Source organism: Anomaloglossus baeobatrachus, chromosome 1, assembly GCF_048569485.1.
Source record: "Anomaloglossus baeobatrachus isolate aAnoBae1 chromosome 1, aAnoBae1.hap1, whole genome shotgun sequence".
In the NCBI taxonomy this organism is placed as follows: Eukaryota; Metazoa; Chordata; class Amphibia; order Anura; family Aromobatidae; genus Anomaloglossus; species Anomaloglossus baeobatrachus.
The window spans coordinates 259,286,909-259,309,602 of record NC_134353.1 but is presented as its reverse complement, the minus strand read 5'-3'; the positions used below and the strand labels follow the sequence as shown (position 1 = coordinate 259,309,602).

At 42.2% G+C, this 22,694-nt stretch overlaps 1 protein-coding gene across 1 annotated transcript in view; it reads left to right on the top strand.

Moving 5' to 3' along the window:
- Positions 1 to 22,694, top strand: part of LOC142296347 (collagen alpha-1(XXV) chain-like) — a 406,166-nt gene that overhangs the window by 5,435 nt on the left and 378,037 nt on the right. The window contains exon 2 of the mRNA XM_075339864.1: positions 3,543 to 3,612. Coding sequence (XP_075195979.1) covers positions 3,543 to 3,612 — 70 coding nt within the window. The remainder of the gene's footprint in view (positions 1 to 3,542; positions 3,613 to 22,694) is intronic.

Sequence of the window (22,694 nt, the reverse complement as noted above, 5' to 3'; positions counted from 1 at the left end):
TCATTGCCCTCTGTACTGACAGAATACAGGCACTGTAACAGCATTCCCGAGGGAGAGCTTTTTTTTTATTTCCATGATATCTAGATACTTCTTAGTAAAACAGACAATTCAGGTACAGCAGCTCCAAAATATAGAGAATCACCAGAGATATAATCCTCTATTTCAGGAAAATGGTCCGACAGGAATTTTTGAAAGGAAAAAAACTCACTGCACTTTTAGATTTTTTTTTAAATATTGGAATACATTTAATCTCTGCATATATCTATGTATCTATTTATGTATCTATCTATCTATCTATCTATCTATCTATCTATCTATCTATCCCTCTATCTATCTATTATCTATTTACCTATCTATCTCTCTATCTATCTCTCTATTATCTGTTTACCTATCTCTCTCTCTATCTCTCTATCTCTCTATCTATCTATCTATCTATCTTACTATCTATCCTATCTATCTATTAGCTATCTATCTATCCCTCTATCTCTCTATCTATCTATCTCTCTATCTATCTATCTATCTATCTATCTATCTATCTTACTATCTATCCTATCTATCTATCTATCTATCTATCTATCTATCTATCTATCTATCCCTCTATCTATCTATTATCTATTTACCTATCTATCTCTCTATCTATCTCTCTATTATCTGTTTACCTATCTCTCTCTCTATCTCTCTATCTCTCTATCTATCTATCTATCTATCTTACTATCTATCCTATCTATCTATTAGCTATCTATCGATCCCTCTATCTCTCTCTCTATCTATCTATCTATCTATCTATCTATCTATCTATTATCTATCTATCTATCTATTATCTATCTATCTATCTGTCTGTCTGTCTGTCTGTCTGTCTATCTATCTATCTATCTATCTATCTATCTACCAATTTAGAATAGATTTAAATAGTAAAATATTCTGAAGGGTACCCAGTATAACTGTATGGATAAAAAAATCAATCTTAAAAATAATGGAAAAACTTAAATATTAGATTTTTCAGAATGTCAGCATGCTGAACATATTAGTGTGTGTTAGTGAAGTGACAGAAGTGAGTAGTCATCTTGTAAACCATGTGCTCAGTGCTCAATTCTTTCCGATACACAGCTCCAAATTCCCTACAGCCTTTGAGGTCAATAATAATATTCTGTCTGCTTGCTGTCACCACTAGGGGGAGCTCATGTGGTCTATTATTGAGTTCCATGTTTGTACTAAGCTCCAAGCTCCCCATAGTAATGGCTGGAAACAACTGGCATGTTATGATCTAATTCATACAACTCTCCTGGTACATACAGGAGGCTCTGGAAATCAGCCAATCTGTTTTGTGTAGTTAAATCCTTCCACTACTTCTCGTAAAGCAGTGGTTCTGGAAGTTTTCTTGGGTGACACCTCTGTCATTAGGTCCATCGCTCACATTTTGTGCCTGTTAAGTGACAGGTCTGTCTCTTGTATGAATTTGGTTACTCTGTTTCTATAGGGGAACAGAAAATTTGAATTGCTAACTTACTTGTGATCCCAGCCTTAGGGGTTTTCTCACTTATTAAGGCTCCCAGGTAAAAGATTTGCACAAAAGACTCACAGTACCATGGTCTGGCATCTATGATGGTACTATGTAACAGCCAGCCTGGGGCTCTGCAAACTTCCTCAACTGGCACTTGAATGCTGGAACCCTTGGCCCGTTATATCATCATGACGTTTATGAAGCCTCATGCAACGTCTTAAAGTTTGTTGATCTGCGATGTCCTGACATTGCGGTGCATAGTAAACACCAGAGGCACCCAAAGTGACAGCCGGGGAAGTTTGAAAGACCATAGTCTGACTGCCACAAGGATGACAAACCAGGGTCCTAGGAATGTTTTTACTCATCCTGGGGCATAGGCCAAATGGATCTTCAGACACCCATCCACCAAGTTTGGCCAATTTGGCCTCTGTTCTGTAGAAATAGGCTGTGGAGTCAGACCCTACTACTAGTAGGGAGCAGGCAGCTGTAGACAGTGGTGCCCATTTCCATGTCACAATCTGCTTACTCCATTTGACACCACATAGGTGGCATGTCTCACCTAACAAAGCACAGAATAAAGGCTTTCTGTAAATGTAACACTGCCTGGCCTGATATAAGTGAATGTTTAGATGACCCAGGAGTGCTCACATTACTACCCTCACCATCTAACTCTTCATTTTTTTGCTTGTTAAAGGGGTATTCCCATCTCCAAGATCCTATCCCAATATGTAGTAGGTGTAGTAATAAGAATATTAACAAATACCTCCAATTAGAAATATAGTATAATTCTTCTTAAAGGTTGTGCCACTTATCTCATGTGCATGGCATTGCAGTAGCTTAGGTGTCCAAGGTTACGGCCACGCATATATGGACAGTTAAGCTGGGGTCACACTAAACGACAGCAACAACGACGTCGCTGTTACGTCACCATTTTCTGTGACGTAGCAGCGACCTTGTAAGTCGCTGTTATGATCGCTGCTTAGCTGTCAAACAGCAGCCGAAGCAGCGATCATAACGACAGTACTGCAACATGTGCAGAGAGCAGGGAGCCGCGCACACTGAGTGCTGGCTCCCTGCTCTCCTAGCTACAGTACACATCGGGTTAATTACACGATGTGTACTGCAGCTACATGTGTAGAGAGCAGGAGCCGGCGCTGGCAGCGTGAGAGCGGCGGAGGCTGGTAACGAAGGTAAATATCGGGTAACCACCTTAGGTACCCGATGTTTACCTTGGTTACAGCTTACCGCAGCTGCCAGACTCCGGCTCCTGCTCCCTGCTCGCTTCATTTCGTCGCTCTCTCGCTGTCACACACAGCGATCTGTGTGTCACAGCGGGAGAGCGACGACCAAAAAATGAAGCTGGACATTCAGCAACGAGCGGCGACCTCACAGCAGGGGCCAGGTCGTTGCTGGATGTCACACACAGCGACAGCGACGGGACGTCGCTGCAACGTCACAGAAAATGGTGACGTAGCAGCGACGTCGTTGTCGTTGTTGCTGTGTGTGACACCACCTTTAGTTGCTAGTGGTCATAACCATGGCTGTATACTGACAATACAGACCGTAATGACGTGTGATGTAATGACGATGTATACCTGATCAGATGTATACATTATTATATTTATGATGGGTGTATTAGTGAATGCCGGCAGAAATAAGCTGAGAACTTTTCTATTGCTATGTAAAATAAGAACATTATTCTTTTTCTGAGGAGGTTTAGTCAAATCCCATGTGTCTGCAAAGCTAATTAATACTGTCTAAAATATCTCCATCTCCCAGTATGAAATATTAACGTTACGTCTAATTATTAGGGTGTTAATCCGGTGAACACGGAAGCACTCCTGGAATTATCGCATCCACATCAGGGATCACACGGTTAAATGACTGCGCTCACAGTTAATTTGATGTGGGAATCGGTTGCAGAATACATCTGTATAAATATTCCAGATATACTATATACAGATAAAGAGCGCGGGATGAGTCTGTGAAATCCATCACGAGTTAATTTGAACCATTAAATCCTGTTCTCTTTTTCCAACAGAGGTCATATGAACACATGGCAAAAATCCGAATCTCAAGAGAAGCTCCGGCAGAGTGTAACTGCCCAGCAGGTAAATGGAATGGCTTGATTGACAGCTCCTTGCCCTCGGTGGCCTTGGCATGCCAACAAAGGCTCAGAGCAGCTTATTAGGCTAAAGACAGAATCACATTCGGCCAGGAAAAGTCTTTTGTAGGCTCGTGTTTGTCCTGGTGTTAGCGGCTGACTGATTATAGCGATCTTCTATGAATTCTGTAACAAATTTGCTAAAAATGACAATATTCATTGAAATGGTTGCTGGGTTTGTATTCATTATGTTTCAATATCTCTGTGAAAATCTGTTTCCTTGACCCGCGCTATAATTGTATACATTGTAGAAGTATGTCACGGAGGATAGCGTGTATCAAAAGAAGAATGACGCTATCCAACATAGGGAATGGATTGTGGTTACTGCGGCCAGGCTGAGCTATATACATGAGTCTGACAGTCTGGTTGCTAGGATACACTACTTAACAATCAGAATCCTTAGCAACAAGGCAGTCTCCGATCACTCAGTTGTTTGGTCCAAGACAAGATTTTTTTGAGAAAAAAAAAATCATTCACTAAAGGGTGCTTTACACGCAACGATATCGTTAACAAGATATCGTTGGGGTCACGTTGTTAGTGACGCACATCCGGCGTCGTTAGCGATATCGTTGCGTGTGACACCTAGGAGCGATGATCACCGATCGCAAAAGTGTCAAAAATCGTTGATCGTTGGCACATCATCCATTTTCATAATATCGTTGGTTGTTCATGCTGCAGGTGGTTCGTCGTTCCTGCGGCAGTACACATCGCTACCTGTGACACCGCAGGAACGAGGAACTACATCGTACCTGCGGCCGCCAGCAATGAGGAAGGAAGGAGGTGGGCAGGATATTCCGCCCGCTCATCTCCGCCCCTCCGCTTCTATTGGACGGCTGCCGTGTGATGTTGCTGTGACGCCGCACGAACCGCTCCCTTAGAAAAGCGGTTCGCCGGCCACAGCGTTGTCGCAGGGAAGGTAAGTCTGTGTGACGGGTGTAAGCGATGTTGTGCGCCACGGGCAGCGATTTGCCCGTGACGCACAATCGACGGGAGCGGGTACGCTCGCTAGCGATATAGATAGCGATATCGCAGCGTGTAAAGTGCCCTTTAGAGTAGATGTGCAGGTCCTATGGACAATTGTGGGATCTTCAAAAAGGAGCAAACCCTTTCCTGAAAACCAGGGTTGGGCAACTCATTTTCCCGAGGGGCCATATTAGAGACCATGTCTGGTTGTGGAGGTCGATCCAATAGGCTGAAATTTATTTTGTGCAATATTAATGTTAAGATATTAATTACAATTAATATTAATATAAAATAATAATTATATCACTTACTATTGAGCATAATTAAGTATTCTGACCCCCTCTTACCTACCGTATAAGCCTACACATAGCCCCATATAGTCTGAGTCCACACATCCCTCAATATACATTATGGACACCCCTATATACAGTATGAGTTCCCACATAGCCCCCTGTATACAGTACAAGCACCCACATAGCTTCCTTATGTACAATATGAGCGCGTACACAGTCCCCCTATATTACAGTATGAGCCCCCAAGTAGTCTCCTTATACATAGTATGAGTCCCCACATAACCCCTATATATAGTGTGAGCCTCCAAATAGTCTCTTTATGCACAGTATGAATCCCCACAAACCCCCTATGTACAATATTCCTTCACATAGTTTTCTATATATAGTATGATAGTTCTCAATATACAGTAGGAGCCCTTACATAACCCCTATATGCAGTATGAACCATCACATAGCCCCCTATATACAGTATGAACCTCCACATAGCCTCGTATATACAGTAGGAACTCTCACATAGTCCCCAATATACATTGTGAGCCCTCTCATGGCCCCTATATACAGTATGAACCCCTACATATTTTTTTATGTACAGCCACACATCTCACATACATAGAAAGAAAAAAACCACCACATCCTCACCTCGCTCCCATTCCCTGGTACTCTGCTCTGGTCTCCAGTGCAATACCTCTCTGCACAGCAGATGTGATGAAGTGACATCTTCTCGTCTGCTATCTCAGTTGCATATGGTGATTGGTGGAAGAAGGAGCCAGCGGTTCCATCCTGCACCAATATATTCACTGCTATCTGGAGGATGCAGATAGCGGTGATGTCGGGATGCATGCGGCGGAGGTCATGGTGCAGCCCATGGGCCACTGTTTTCAGCCCTTTGGCTGCCTCAATTCGTGGCCCACTGGCTTCACTTTTCCCAGGTCTACCCTAACCCCTTTTAATTGAGTTCACACAAGAAGTAAAGGTACTACAAGCTTTATAGGAGCCAATATGTCTTTCTCCACTGCTGTCTTCGGCCTCATTCAGAGAACCAGTTCACGTATATGTGGGATCCATGTTTTTCACTGCTAAAACATCTACCGATCATCCATCGACTATTCACACGTCCTTGTTGTTTTGAAGATTGAGATAAACAGGAGACGTCCATGTTTGATCTGAATCAAGTATTACATTTGCCCATTCAAATCAATGTCAGTGGAAAGGACATCATACAGATGCCATCTGTGTCTGATCCAAGTGCGGTCAGATTTTGGCTATTTAATTGGTGAAAAAAGCTTAGAAGTGTAATTATTTTTTTCACACAAGAAAAATAGGTGCCATACTGATGGTAAAAACAGACCTGCGTCTGGGAAAAAAAGTGGAGGTCTGAATGAGGCCTTAAGGCCGCTTTACACGCGACATCGCTGACGCGATGTCATTGGGGTCATGGAATTCGTGACGCATATCCGGCCTTGTTAGCGACGTCATTGTGTGTGAAACGTACGAGCGACCGCTAACGAGCAAAAATACTCACCAAATTGTTGCTCGATGACACGCTCCTCCATTCCCAAATATCGTTGCTGTTGCAGGACGCAGGTTGTTCGTTGTTCCTGCGGCAGCACACATTGCTATGTGTGACACCGCAGGAACGAGGAACAACACCTTACCTGTGGCCGTCCGCAATGAGAAAGGAAGGAAGGAGGTGGGCGGGATGTTCGTTCCTCTTCGATTGGGCACCCGCTTAGTGACGCCGCTGTGACGCCGAACGAACCGCCCCCTGAAAAAGGAGGCGGTTTTCCGGTCACAGCGACGTCGCTAGGCAGGTAAGTAGTGTGACGGGTTCGAGCGATGTTGTGCGCCATGGGCAGCGATTTACCCGTGACGCACAAACGACGAGGGCAGGTACGCACGCTAGCGATCTTGCTAGCGAGATCGCAGCGTGTAAAGCGGCCTTTAGTCATATCTTTGTAAATGTTCTATTATAAGGAAACTAATTTAAAGGGATTTCCAACTATTTATCACATAATAAAACAAAAATATCCTGAGTGTAGCATATATTATGTGAAAAATGTCGGACTTATCTTTGAAACAATGGTTATTTGTTTGGCTTACTTATATAACCACACATAAACGCATATGGATGTGGTGCACATATCCGTGTATCAAGTGTATATACATACTGAGAAGTAACCACAGGCTGTAGCCGCTGCCTGTGGGATTCCCTATAATCTCTGGCAGATGTATACTATAGGCATAGAGCACATTCAGCGCACTATTATATTACGCACTGTTCTTTTGTTATACGGTAATAAAAGAGTGGACATGAATTTGTATTGGATGATTTATTGGCAAACACAGTTATAAAAAAAATCTATATTTTCAGGTATCATCTGATAAATTTACTTTAGAAATATAGTCTATAAACGCATCCATAACTATTATATAACCATCCGCCAATTTCAAAAAGACCAGTCGACTATCTAATGTCTATAACAAATGTCCGGACTCTTCGCTGAACGCATATCTTGAGGGAAAAAGGATAACTCGTCTTGGATTTTAACACGGGCGATCTTTATTTCTCAGAGGAGATAGCCGTAGCTAGCGGCAGCATTCTCTCTAATAAGAACATATTCATGCCCAGCCGAGCTGAACCTGTTTTATATATGGGGGAGTCAGGACACCGCCAGCCAAGATGTGGCAGAATACCACGCCGATGTGTAGTCTTACTGCCAAACAATTCCCAGGGAAGGGAACAGCAGTTTTACTCCATCACAGCCATTGACAATTGTGAAAACTGTGCTTGTACCTTATGGATCTTACTGAGACTTTATCTCCAAAAATACTCTGTATACTGCAGTAGCCAGTAAATAGATTACTAGGCGCTGATCCTCTCTCTGTTTTTCTGTTTTTATTCACCTGCTTTGCCTGAATTTGTGCCTGTATGCTGGCTATACATGCTGATGTATGGACAGGACTCCTAATAATTGTAATCATAAAGGAGAGGCCTCCTTGGGCTCCTTCACCAGTATATATGGCCAACTATTAGGCACGGGGAGTTGGCCCAGGTGCCACAATGCTAAATTTTGCCACCTGCCACTACACCATAAACGTATCAGTGTCTGCAAGAGTGTAGAATGTGTAGTAAGTGCCCACCTGGAGCTGCTTATGATGAGTTTGTAATCGTCTGCTGAACTCTGCATAGGCAGCAACCAAAATAACAAAGCTCAGTAGTATAATGAAGTGAGCTTTATCATCTTGATCACTGCCTATGCAAAGCACAGCAGCCGATGATAAACTCATCTTCACTGCTGTGCTCTGCATAAGCAGAAAGGAAACTAACAGAAAATGGTCACATGATGAATGAACAGTGCACATAATCCAATACTCTCTTGGCTCATTACTAACAGCTGCTTTTATTTTTTTACACTATTTCTCATGCTGACTAGGGTTAAAGTTAAGCCTGCTTTACACGTTGCAATTTCACATACCATATCGTATGCAATTTGCAACGCCCCCATCGTATGTGTGGCACGTTCAATTTGTTGAACGTGCCGCGCAAACGATTAACCCCCGTCACACGTACTTACCCTTCCATACGACCTTGATATGGGCGGCGAACGTCCACTTCCTGGAGTGGGAGGGACGTTCGGCGTCACATCGATGTCACGCAGCAGCCGGCCAATAGAAGCAGAGGGGCGGAGCTGAGCGGGACGTAAACATCCCGCCCACCTCCTTCCTTCCGCATTGTGGGCCGGGAGCCGCAGGACGCTGGTAAGATCTGTTCATCGTTCCCGGGGTGTCACACACTGCAATGTGTGCTACCCCGGGTACGATGAACAATCTGACGTGCAATTCTAGAGAAAGGTACGATGTGTATGCGATGAACGTTTTACCGTTCAATCGCAATCGCGCGTAGCTGTCACACACTGCAATGTACCTTACGATGCCGGATGTGCGTCACTTACGACGTGACCCCGCCGACACATTGTAAGATACATTGCAGCGTGTAAAGCAGGCTTTAGGGCTAGAGATTGGTTGATAGTTAGACTTAAGGGGGCTTTTCCCGCAACAACATATTTAACGATATGTCGTCGGGGTCACAGATTTTGTGATGCACATCTGGCCTCGTTAGCAACGTTGTTGCGTGTAACAGCTACAAGCGCATGTTAATGATCAAAAATATTCACCTGATCGTTGACACGTCGTTCATTTTCAAAATCTCGTTGGTTGTTGTGGACATAGGTTGTTCATCGTTCCTGAGGCAGCACACATCGCTACGTGTGACACCCCGGGAACGACGAACAACAGCTTACCTGCGTCCTCCGGCAACGAGGTGGCCGTGTCATTAATGCGGCTGATCTCCGCCCCTCCGCTTCTATTGGGCGGCCGCTTAGTGACGTCGCTGTGACGGCGCACGAACCTCCCCCTTAACAAAGAGGTTGTCCTTCGCCCACAGCGACGTTGCTAGGAAGGTAAGTGCGTGTAACAGGTGTTAGCGATATTGTGCGCCACGGCCCGTGACGCACAAACGACGGGGGCGGGTGCTTTAATGAGCGACATCACTAGCGATGTCGCTGCGTGTAAAGCCCCCTTTCGGTTTAGTCTTATGGATAGGAATAGGCCCAGAGTAATAAAATTGTTACAGTCATATGAAAACGTTTGGGCGCCCCTATTAATGTTAACCTTTTTCTTTATAACAATTTGGGTATTTGCAACAGCTATTTCAGTTTCATATATCTAATAACTGATGGACTGAGTAATATTTCTGGATTGAAATGAGGTTTATTGTACTAACAGAAAATGTGCAATCCGCATTTAAACAAAATTTGACCGGTGCAAAAGTATGGGCACCCTTATCAATTTCTTGATTTGAACACTCCTAACTACTTTTTACTGACTTACTAAAGCACTAAATTGGTTTTGTAACCTCATTGAGCTTTGAACTTCATAGCCAGGTGTATCCAATCATGAGAAAAGGTATTTAAGGTGGCCACTTGCAAGTTGTTCTCCTATTTGAATCTCCTATGAAGTGTGGCATCATGGGCTCCTCAAAACAACTCGCAAATGATCTGAAAACAAAGATTATTCAACATAGTTGTTCAGGGGAAGGAAACAAAAAGTTGTCTCAGAGATTTAAACTGTCAGTTTCCACTGTGAGGAGCATAGTAAGGAAATGGACAAACACAGGTACAGTTCTTGTTACGCCCAGAAGTAGCAGGCCAAGAAAAATATCAGAAAGGCAGAGAAGAAGAATGGTGAGAACAGTCAAGGACAATCCACAGACCACCTCCAAAGACCTACAGCTTCATCTTGCTGCAGATGGTGTCAATGTGCATCGGTCAACAATACAGCGCACTTTGCACAAGGAGAAGCTGTATGGGAAAGAAGCCGTTTCTGCAAGCACGCCACAAACAGAGTTGCCTGAGGTATGCAAAAGCACATTTGGACAAGCCAGTTACATTTTGGAAGAAGGTCCTGTGGACTGATGAAATAAAGATTGAGTTGTTTGGTCATGCAAAAAGGCGTTATGCATGGAGGCAAAAAAACACGGCATTCCAAGAAAAGCACTTGCTACTCACAGTAAAATTTGGTGGCTTTGGGGCTGTGTGGCCAATGCCGGCACTGGGAATCTTGTTAAAGTTGAGGGTCGCATGGATTCAACTCAGTATCAGCAGATTCTTGACAATAATGTGCAAGAATCAGTGATGAAGTTGAAGTTACGCAGGGGACGGATATTTCAGCAAGACAATGATCCAAAACACCGCTCCAAATCTACTCAGGCATTCATGCAGAGGAACAATTACAATGTTCTGGAATGGCCATCCCAGTCCCCAGACCTGAATATCATTGAAAATCTGTGGGATGATTTGAAGCGGGCTGTCCATGCTCGGAGACCATCAAACTTAACTGAACTGGAATTGTTTTGTAAACAGAAATGGTCAAATATACCTTCATCCAGGATCCAGAAACTCATTAAAAGCTAAGGAAGCGACTAGAGGCTGTTTTTTTTGCAAAAGGAGGATCTACAAAATATTAATGTCACTTTTATGTTGAGGTGCCCATACTTTTGCACCGGTCAAATTTTGTTTAAATGCGGATTGCACATTTTCTGTTAGTACAATAAACCTCATTTCAATCCAGAAATATTACTCAGGCCATCAGTTATTAGATATATGAAACTGAAATAGCTGTTGCAAAAACCCAAATTGTTATAAAGAAAAAAGGTTACCATTAATAGGGGAGCCCAAACTTTTTCATATGACTGTACATTAAAAAATTAACAAAAAAAGCAAATAGTATATAAAAATGTATATTTTTATTTTCAAAAATGTTTGCAAAAAAGAAAAGAATTAGGAGGTAAAACTTAATACTATAATTATTTCAGTATTTTCCCTCAAATTACAATACATGTTCTTAGGGGATAAGAGATTAAATTTTTAACTGGTGGAAGGAACACTGGGAGCGCTAAGAGATCATGGGCTAGGGAGTATAAAATACTTGATTTGCCCTGGGGACTGTCAATCCACACTATACCACCAACTGCAAAAAAGCCCATGTTCACATGTTGTAGAAAATTTATGCTACGGATTTGGTCTAAAATCCACAATAAATCAACTCACAAAGTCCACTTGTGTTACTTGCGGATTTGGCTGCAGATATCACCCTACTACACATTTTTGGCTGCAGATATCACCCTACTACACATTTTTGGCTGCAGATATCACCCTACTACACATTTTTGGCTGTAGATATCACCCGACTAGACATTTTTGGCTGCGGATATCACCCTACTGCACATTTTTGGCTGCGGATATCACCCTAATACACATTTTTTGCTGCGGATACCACCCTCCTACATATTTTTGGCTGCAGATATCACCTTACTACACATTTTTGGCTGTGGATATCACCCTACTACACATTTTTGGCTGCGGATATCACCCTACTGCACATTTTTGGCTGTGGATATCACCCTACGACACATTTTTGGCTGTGGATATCACCCTACTACACATTTTTGGCTGCGGATATCACCCTACTACACATTTTTAGCTTGGGATATCACCCTACTACACATTTTTATCTGCGTATCTGCGGATATCACACTACTGCACATTTTTGGCTGCAGATATCCTTTATCAGTAGGATACTCTACATATTTCAAAGCATCCGGAGGCATAATTTCGCTTTTATTTTTCGTGCTTGTATATTATTTCTAGCAGAGCTTGCATTATCAGTTCCAATCACACGCTTCACTCCAGCGAGCTGATATCAATTATCAATTTGCGTGTTCACGGATTTGTGAAATGCTGAACGCTGCACCCGTAATGCAGTAGGATGAAGGCAGAACCTGTCTCCATCCCCGGTCCTCTGTCTGTTGTGTTTAATTTCTCTTTGATTAATTTCACAGCCTTGAGCAAAAGTTGTTCTTGTTCAACCTAATTTGCTGACCCAGGTGATAAAGACGGAATATGTACTCCGAATTTATACTAGAGTAATATAGCCAGGATCACCTTTGACAGCGGCTGCCATGGGCTTACACAGCAGCATTGTGTGGAAAGGATTGATGAATGACAGTCTGGGGCTCTTGTGAGAGATGAAAGGCTATGTTTAGGGCTGGAATTTAGGCTGGGGTCTCTTTTCCCCTGTGTGCGTGCGGAAGCGGAGCTGACTTGTGACAAACGTCGCCTGCATGACAGAGTACTGACCCCGAGGAATGAAACAGCCTGCGACAGTTGGCTCCTTTTTACAATACCCCTGGCAGAACCATCCTCGCTTAGAAATATAATGCATTACATTAGTAAGGGGCTGGATTAGTAGAAACTCAACCTGGCGTTATATGCTCACCAATACAAGCTATGGTATTTCTATTTTGTATTATGTTTAGACAATTTAATATATGAAAGTTTTTGGGGGAGTTGGAGGTGATGGTGGGGGTCCCTCTGTATATATCCTTTATTACTGTTGTTGAAGCTCGTTACAGTGCCTTGCAAATGTATTCACTCCATTTGGCATTTTTCGTGTTTTGCTACCTCACAATCTGGAATTTCACAGGTTTTTTTAGTGTTTACATCATTTACCATTCATGTAAAGAACATGTCTACATGTCTACAACTGATAACATTTGGTTTTCCTTTTATTGTGAAGCAAATTGGACAAAATAACTGAAAACTTGAGTGTGCATAACTATTAACCCTCCTGAAGTCAGTACTTTGTAGAGGCTCCTTGGATAAGTCTCTCTGAGCTTTCCACTTGGATTTTTTGCCCATTCCTCAAGGCAAAACTGCTCCTTCAAGTTATATGGTTTCCTCTGGTGAACAGCAATCTTCGAGTCTGACCACAGCTTCTCAATTGGATTAAGGTCTGGGCTTTGACTAGGCCACTCCAATAAATTTAGATATTTCCCCTTAAACCACTCGAGTTTTGCTTTAGCAGTATGCTTTGGGTCATTGTCTTGTTGGAAGGTGAACCTCTGTCTCAGTCTCAAATCCCTGACAGACTGAAACAGATTGTGCTCAAGAATTTCCCTGTATTTCGCACCATCCATCGTCTCCTCAAATCGGACCATTTTCCCTGTCCCTGTGCCAACAAAGAGCCCCACAGCATGATGCTGCCACCACCATGTTTGACTATGAGGATGGTGTTCTTGGGGTGATGAGCTGTGTTGGTTTGGCACCAAGCATACCGTTTGCTTTGCTGGCCAAAAAGTTCAATTTTGATCTCATTACAGCACCTTCCTCCTTACATTGTGGGACTCTTTTGGCAAAATCAAAATGAGATATGAGATTTCCAATTTTTGGCTGCACGTAAAGATCACTCTTTCATAAAGGCCAGCTCTATGGAGTGTACAGCTTAATGTAGTCATATGGACAGATACTCCAGTCTCTGCTTGGGAACTCTACAGCTCCTCCAGGGTTACCTTTGGTCTCTGTGCTGTCTATCTGATTAATGTCCTCCTTGATCGGGCTGAGAGTTTTAGTGGGCAGCCCTCTCTCTTGGCTGGTTTGTGGAACCAAGTTATTTCCATTTGATGATAATAGATTTGATGGTGTTTCGGGGGATCATCAGAGATTGGGATATTTTTTCAGAACCAACCCTGACTTGTACTTTTCAACAATTTTTGTCTTCTTTGTAGATCTCCTTGGTCTTAAGCCCACTTTACACGTTGCAATTAGTTGTACAATCGCATTTGCGATGTGACACGCCCAGGTTGCATACGGGATCTATGAGATTTCACGTTGGTCGTTCATTTGCTGTCACTCGAGCGTTAGTAGTCTATGTTAAATTGGTCAATTTTGTGTGCGATCCTTTAGATCATGTGTTCTGTGACTGACGTATGCATTGAGCACCTTTTTTTTTTTTTTATTTATTGACTTGCCAAGCGTGTGTAATGTGTAGGGATGCGTTTTTACTATGTCATCTGCCATTCAGCTCTGCTACATGGCCGCTAACAGCAGACACAGACAGCCATGTAGCAGAGCTGAATGGCAGATGACAGCAGACACAGACAGAGCCGCACTGTCAGAATGAACTCGGGTGAACTTCACCCGACTTCATTGTGATGCTGCGGCTCTGTCTGTGTCGCGTCCTGATTAGCGGTCACCAGTGAAGACTCACCGGTGACCGCTAATCTCCTGAGTAACTGAATTGAGCAGCCCTCTCTCATATACTCACCAATCCCCGATCCCCGGCGCTGCACGGCTTTCTCACTGCTCCGGCGGCTTTTACTGTTTTGAAAAAGCCGGCCGCCCATTAAACAATTTCGTATTCCCTGCTTTCCCCGCCCACCAGCGCCTATGATTGGTTACAGTGAGACACGCCCCCACTCTGAGTGACAGGTGTCACACTGCACCCAATCACAGCAGCCGGTGGGCGTGTCTATACTGTGTAGTGAAATAAATAATTAAATAATTAAAAAAACCGGCGTGCGGTTCCCCCCATTTTTAAAACCAGCCAGATAAAGCCATACGGCTGAAGGCTGGTATTCTCAGGATGGGGAGCTCCACGTTATGGGGAGCCCCCCACCCTAACAATATCAGCCAACAGCCGCCCAGAATTGCCGCATACATTAGATGCGACAGTTCTGGGACTGTACCCGGCTCTTCCCGATTTACCCTGGTGCGTTGGCAAATCGGGGTAATAAGGAGTTATTGGCAGCCCATAGCTGCCAATAAGTCCTAGATTAATCATGTCAGGCGTCTATGAGACACCCTCCATGATTAATCTGTAAGTTACAGTAAATAAACACACACACCAGAAAAAAATCCTTTATTAGAAATAAAAACACACACATATACCCTGGTTCACCACTTTAATCAGCCCCAAAAAGCCCTCCTTGTCCGGCGTAATCCAGGATGATCCAGCGTCGCATCCAGCGCTGCTGCATGGAGGTGACCGGAGCTGCAGCACACACAGCCGCTCCGGTCACCTCCACACAGCAAATGAACACAGCCGCGCGATCAGCTGATCTGTCACTGAGGTTACCCGCTGTCACTGGATCCAGCGGTGGCCGCGGGTAACCTCAGTGACAGCTCAGCTGATCGCACGGCTGTCTTCATTTGCTGCATGGAGGTGACCGGAGCGGCTGTGTCTGCTGCGGCTCCGGTCACCTCCATGCAGCTGCGGTGGAAGCGACGCTGGATCATCCTGGATTACGCCGGACAAGGAGGGCTTTTTGGGGCTGATTAAAGTGGTGAACCAGGGTATATGTGTGTGTTTTTATTTCTAATAAAGGATTTTTTCGGGTGTGTGTTTATTTACTGTAACTTACAGATTAATCATGGAGGGTGTCTCATAGACGCCTGACATGATTAATCTAGGACTTATTGGCAGCTATGGGCTGCCAATAACTCCTTATTACCCCGATTTGCCAACGCACCAGGGTAAATCGGGAAGAGCCGGGTACAGTCCCAGAACTGTCGCATCTAATGTATGCGGCAATTCTGGGCGGCTGTTGGCTGATATTGTTAGGGTGGGGGGCTCCCCATAACGTGGAGCTCCCCATCCTGAGAATACCAGCCTTCAGCCGTATGGCTTTATCTGGCTGGTTTTAAAAATGGGGGGAACCGCACGCCGTTTTTTTTAATTATTTAATTATTTATTTCACTACACAGTATAGACACGCCCACCGGCTGCTGTGATTGGGTGCAGTGTGACACCTGTCACTCAGAGTGGGGGCGTGTCTCACTGTAACCAATCATAGGCGCTGGTGGGCGGGGAAAGCAGGGAATACGAAATTGTTTAATGGGCGGCCGGCTTTTTCAAAACAGTAAAAGCCGCCGGAGCAGTGTGAATACCGTGCAGCGCCAGGGATCGGGGATCGGTGAGTATATGAGAGAGGGGGATAGACTGACATGGACTGAGAGTGAGGGACAGAGATAGTGACGGACTGACAGAGATTAGTGCATGACAGACATTGTGAGGCGCTTCAGAACGCAGCTTTTCAGCTGCGCTCTGAAGCAGACCTTTTTTAAGCTGCGGTGCAGAGCGCACACCTGCGCACATAGCATCAGACAACAAAATCGTATGAGGGATGTCACACGTTACAATTGACTAGGTTCATGCAACAAAACGCTCAATTCTAGAGAATGATACGATGTGTTTGCGATCAACGGTTTTGCGTTCAATCCTGATCGCATGTAGCTGTCACACGCAGATACGTCACAAACGATGCCGGATGTGCGTCACTTACAACTTGACCCCAACGACGGATTGTGAGATATATTGAAGCGTGTGTAGTGGGCTTTAATGGTGTTGGTTGGTTAGTGGTACCTGTTGCTTAATGGTGTTGCAGCCTCTGTTCTTTCAGAAAAGGTGTGTATATACTGACACTTAGATTGCACACAGGTGGACTTCCTATCACTAAGCATGTGACTTATGAAGGAAATTGTTTGCACCAGAAATTTTTAGATTCTTTGTAGCAAAAGAGTGAATACATATGCACATTGCCATTTTTATTTTATCACCTAACCTTAATTTTTTCCTATATTTTTCTCATTTCACTTCCCCAACTTAGACCATATAGTGCTGATGCGTCACACACAAATTGGATTACAAAATATTTAAACACAGGTTGTAACGTAACAAAATAAGTAAAAACCAAGGGGGGAATGAATACTTTTGCAAGGAACTGCATATGGCAAATAACTCATTGCGGTATATTGCGCTTCATATGACGTGACTATACATTAAATAAAAGCTGCATATCTTGATGCTGATAAAAATATAAATCATGTAGTGTATGCCTCTAGGGTTACATAATGGATTGGTAAGAAGGAATTCTGCTTTTCTGCCTCACTGCCACTAGAGCTTAACATTACATCATTTTATAGAGCCGTGCTGAAGTAGCAGATCTGTGCCTGCTAGCTAAGATAAAGTGCACAGGCCATGCAGAGATCAAATAAGTGGCGACACTCATGCAAAGGGAAGATTTACAGGTGGACGGAATAAAGAATATATATATTACATTTTAATCTGATCTGCCAGTTATTTGCCACACACTGAAAAGGTACTTTACAAGAAGACCTCTGAATATAAGTCCAAGAAAAGTGACTCTCTCTTTTTTTATAAAATAGACTGAGCTACAATATGTCTTTGATCTTTCATGAATTTGGAACTTGTAGTTTTTTTTACTCGATTGCACTACTTTCCTGGCACCATTTGTTTGATAAATGCACATAACCATCTGTTCATTGAGAATATCCTGCAGATTTTAGTAATAAATACTAAGCACATAGGATCTTACTGAATACAAATCCATAAAACATGGAGTCACAGTCATAGTGTCCTAGCATGAGGCAACATATAATGAAGTATGTGTGTATATATACTTATTTTTCTCACTTATATATCACCATAAATGTCTATAGTGCTATACAGACATTATCACCACTGTCCCCATTGGGGCTCACAATCTAAATTACTCATCAGTATGTCTTTGGAGTGTGAAAGGAAACCCACACAAACACGGGGAGAACAATCAAAGTCCTTAGAGATGTTGTCCTCATTGGGATTTAAAACCAGGACCCCAGCGCCTGCAAAACTACGTGCTAACCACCATGCTACCCATATGTGTGTTTGTTTATGTGTACGTGTGTATGTGTATTTGTGTGTATGTGTGTGTATTTGTATATGTATGTATATACCGTATGTGTGTATATGTATGTGTGTGAATAAATCTGTGTGTGTATATACACTATGTGTGTGTGTGTGTGTGTCTTTATATGTATGCATGTGTATAAATATATAATATATATATTTGTTCATTTATATAGCGCTGTTAATTCCATAGCGCTTTACATACATTCTGTGTGTATTTGTGTGTATATATGTGTGTGTATATGTATGCATAAATCTGTGTGTGTATTTGTATATGTGTGTATATATGTGTGTTTGTGTATGTATGTGTGTGTATACATCTGTATGTGTATTTGTATGTGTGCATATATATATATATATATATATATATATATATATATATGTGTGTGAATTTGTATATATGTGTCTATGTATGCATGTGTATAAATCTGTGTGTCCATTTGTATTTCTGTGTATGTATGTGTGTATACCGTATGTATGCGTGTGTATAAATCTGTGTGTATATATATGTGTGTGTGTATATATGTATGTGTGTGCATAAATCTGTGTATATATGTGTGTATATGTATGCATGTTCATAAATCTGTGTGTATTTGTATGTGTGTCTATATGTATGTGTGTATAAATCTGTGTGTCTTTGTATATGTGTGTATATATCTGTGTATATGTGTGTATAAATCTGTGTGTATTTGTATATGTGTATATATGTGTGTGTATGTGTATATGTGTGTATAACTCTGTGTATTTGTATATGTGTGTATATACAGTATGTGTGTATATGTATGCGTGTGTATAAATCTGTATGTATTTGTATATATGTATGTATATTTATGCGTGTGTTTAAATGTGTGTATGTATATGTCTATGTACTATAAATGGAAAAAGATATCCCTACATATTATTATGTATAAGGACCAAGTCAGTACTATAAAGAATACTTAAGAAATTATTATTATGTGTTAGTGGACCTTTTTCTTCCAATATTATAGATAGAAATTAGTGTAAACTGGTCTACAATATTGAGATCATATATGAGTAGAAGTATTCTCCAGATCACATTCAAAATGCTTCTTTGTTTTATTGCTGCCGTCACCTACTTTGTCTTTTCTATGTTTATGGACAGCACCAATATACATGAGAATGTAGGAGCTGATAAGTCACAAGTCTAGGACATTGGGGCAGATTATCTAAAACTTTCTCCTTTTAGACAGCATAAACGTTGGCTAGACAGTCTTACAAATCACCGCATTTATCCCATCGCTTCATGCTGGGTGATAGATTTAGTGAACAGTGAGACAATTTTACTTTCTGTCAAAATTTTGTTGTAAATTGGTCAAGGTTAGCATTTTAGCACATGAACCTTTTTACATGTTACATCTAAAGCACCCAGTAAGTCTAGCGCACGCCATGTATATACTGCATATGTAGTGGTTTTCAGACAGAATCTGATACATTTGTGGTAGCTTAATAAATCTTTCCCAAATCTTTGGTCATTTCCTCAAACAGTTGTTTTATTTGTTTCTCCTTAGCTTAGTTTACATTTTTTCTTTTGCTGGGTTTATTTTTCATCTCCGATTTAATACTACAAACTTGTCCAAAAGTAACCATTCATCCGACCCAGGCCATGAAGAGTGTTCTTTTCCCTCTGTCAGACTGGTATACGTTGTCATATTCAGCCTACAGTATGGGTCAGAGCGGAACGGGTTAAGTGGAGGCCTGCATGACTGTGATTAGGCCATGAGTAAAGTGAATGAGGATTGGTTGTTATAGGATTAGGTCCATAAGTGGGGGGAGGAGGGCCAAAAGGGGGAGGTATTTAAGAGAAAAGTGCCAGAAAATGGGTCATTTTAGGGAGACCTTAAAGTGAAGAGTCTCAGGACCTACCAAATTTGGAATGTGTCAGTCAGTATAAAATAATTTAGAATTTGGTGTTTTTTTTATCTGTTTAATTGTTAATATGGCGTTGAGTCGCTATGTCTGATGCAGTGGGGTTTGGAGAGTTGGTGGGGGGGAATCCTTGGAGTTGAAAAATTTTGTATTGGGGGGAAATGAGATGGATGGTTCCCTTCAGGAGGCACTTATTGGGGCTTTGGAATGGGGTGGACCCCTGGGAGTTGGTGGTGGTGTTCGCGTTTACCACTAATGGTGGTGTGGTGCCCTTCAGAAGGGAATCTGGATTGCTTGATCTGGCACCTATTGGTGCTCTGGAGTGGGGTGGACCCCTGGGAGTCGATGGTGGTGTTCGCTTTTACCACTAATGGTGGTATGGTCCCCTTCAGAAGGGAATTAAGATTGGTTGATCTGGCACTTATTGGTGCTCTCCAATGGAGTGGACCTCTGGGAGCCAGTGAAGGTGCTCGCTTTTACCACTAATGGTGGTGTGGTGTCCTTGAGCTTGTTTTCACAGATGAGGGCAAAATAATGGTGTCTTCAAATATTTTGGTTACATGTGCTAGATCTGGTATCTCCAAGAACCTCCCCCAATTTAGAGTTATATTGGAGTGGCCAATAAAGTAACCCATGTTTTATTAGGGTGGATGAGGTATGATAGTTGTTGAAAAAGGAATGGGAAGGTGAATGGAACGAATTGGGCCGTATACAGTCATGCACTGTTGCATACTGAGGCATGCCGTAAAAAACATACTTTTTTGGCTTGGGCGATGGATGACATACCTCCGATGTAAGCCTTCGATGGCAGCTGTGTAAAGCCCTGTTTGACATTTAAAAAGAAATCCAAGTTCGAGTATTAACATCATTACAACACACAATATAGATATATGATTCCACTATATGTTGATATGTTCAGCAGTGAAAGTGAGCTGATACTAGACTGATTTTACATATGTGCCGCACTTATTTCTATATTAGGGGATGGCTTAGAAGCTGTTCTTACTTTTTCACTTTCCGGGTTATGTTGCAATCATTATATTGAGCTGACCGGTAAGCATGCTTTTTACATTATCTCTTGGATAGCCCAGACCTGGAATCTGTGCCCACCCTCTATGTGATTATTGCACAAATTTCTCCTTCCCCTGCACCACATGCAAACACATATATCTCACACATACAGGATGCACCCGGTCCTCATGTCAGGATCACTGGGCTGGAGCCAAACACTTATATGGGTCCTGGTGATGTAAGGATGAGGATTGATGATCCTGTCTGGAACACTGGTCTTAAATAGGATTACAGCTAATAGAAGGAGCAAGAAAAGGGGTTTGTGCTGAAAGAGTATTCTTTAATGTACGGGGAAGAAGCAGGGAATAAAAGAGATGATAATGGTTACACATACTGGGCTGATTTAAAACACATCAGCATGTACAGATGAGAAACCTTCAGATTTCTTGAAAGCTCCTGCACATTTCACCATGTCCTATCATGTGATGTATTCAGCAGAGACCATTTCCAGGGGTTGAATTTGCAGATTTAGCAACTTCCTATCAAAAAATAAGTTTGGATCAAAACCTGTTCTCGAGCCCAGGACTGAGTAAACATTGGAGCTGAAGAAGGTTCTCCATCATTCTGTGGGGTCAATTCTTTGGGTCCAGCTACATAAAGGGCATCTGTCAGTAGGATTAACTCTGCTAAGCCATGTATATGGGCACACAAATCATGGGAAGTTGAATAAATATCTGATATCTGCGATCAAATGTTCTATTCCAGAGAAATTCATGTTTTACTTAAAATGTAAATGAACAGTTAAGATCTATGCGCAGGTCATAGATCTCCCCAAGAGTCTTCCTCCACAGCCTATTTTAAATTAAAGGGGGTGTTAGCTGTGTGAGACATGTACAGACTGACAGTCTCCTCTACAGATCTACATGTCTCACACTGATAATGCTCACTTTTCATTAAAAAAAAGCTCTGGAGGCAGATTCTCAAGGAGATCTGTGTTTGACCCGCAGATCTTAACAACTCATTTACAAAAAACATGAATGCCTTTACAATAACACATCGGATAACAGAGATCAAGGGATCATTTTATTCAACTTTCTATGTCTACATGCCCATTTGGATGGCTTACAAGGGCTGATCCTACTGACATATTCCCTTTAATGTGCTCTTGTGCTTCCTGTTATCAGGACTGGGGCTTCCGAATTTGATTTTTCGCACCACAATCAGCAATGTTAAAGGGAATCTGACAGTAGGATTTCATTCTCTAATTATTTGTATGTGCCGTTAGCTCTTTGAAACACAAGTCCAACCAATCCTTTATATGGCCAGAGTCCATTCTTCCATTACTAAGAATTCAGCTTTTGAATTGATATAAAAATGAGTCTGAAGAACTATTTGTGGATCTGAAGCCTAAGTCACTCCAATTCTATTCCCCATCCGGCACTTCATCATCCTGATGAGCTGATGGCTTCTTTGCCTAAAGTCACACAGCATGGAGACAGTCTAAAATGTGGCAAATTTATCAAACTGCATTAACTACACTGTTAAAAAGTGCAAAAGGATTATGTTACCTCTGACAGCAAACCCATCAGTTTGAGTCAGTGTCCTGAAAACAATAGTGTGTATGATCATAAATGACCATGAGGGATAATTTTTGGACTGTTGTTTTCTTTTTTTAAAAAAGATGAAAAGTCATTTGGGTTATCATTCTAAGGTGAAGTCACTTTGACATTACTAAGACTGGGTTTGTGTTAAAGAACATGAAAAGTGTTGTGTACAGTCCTAGGAGACC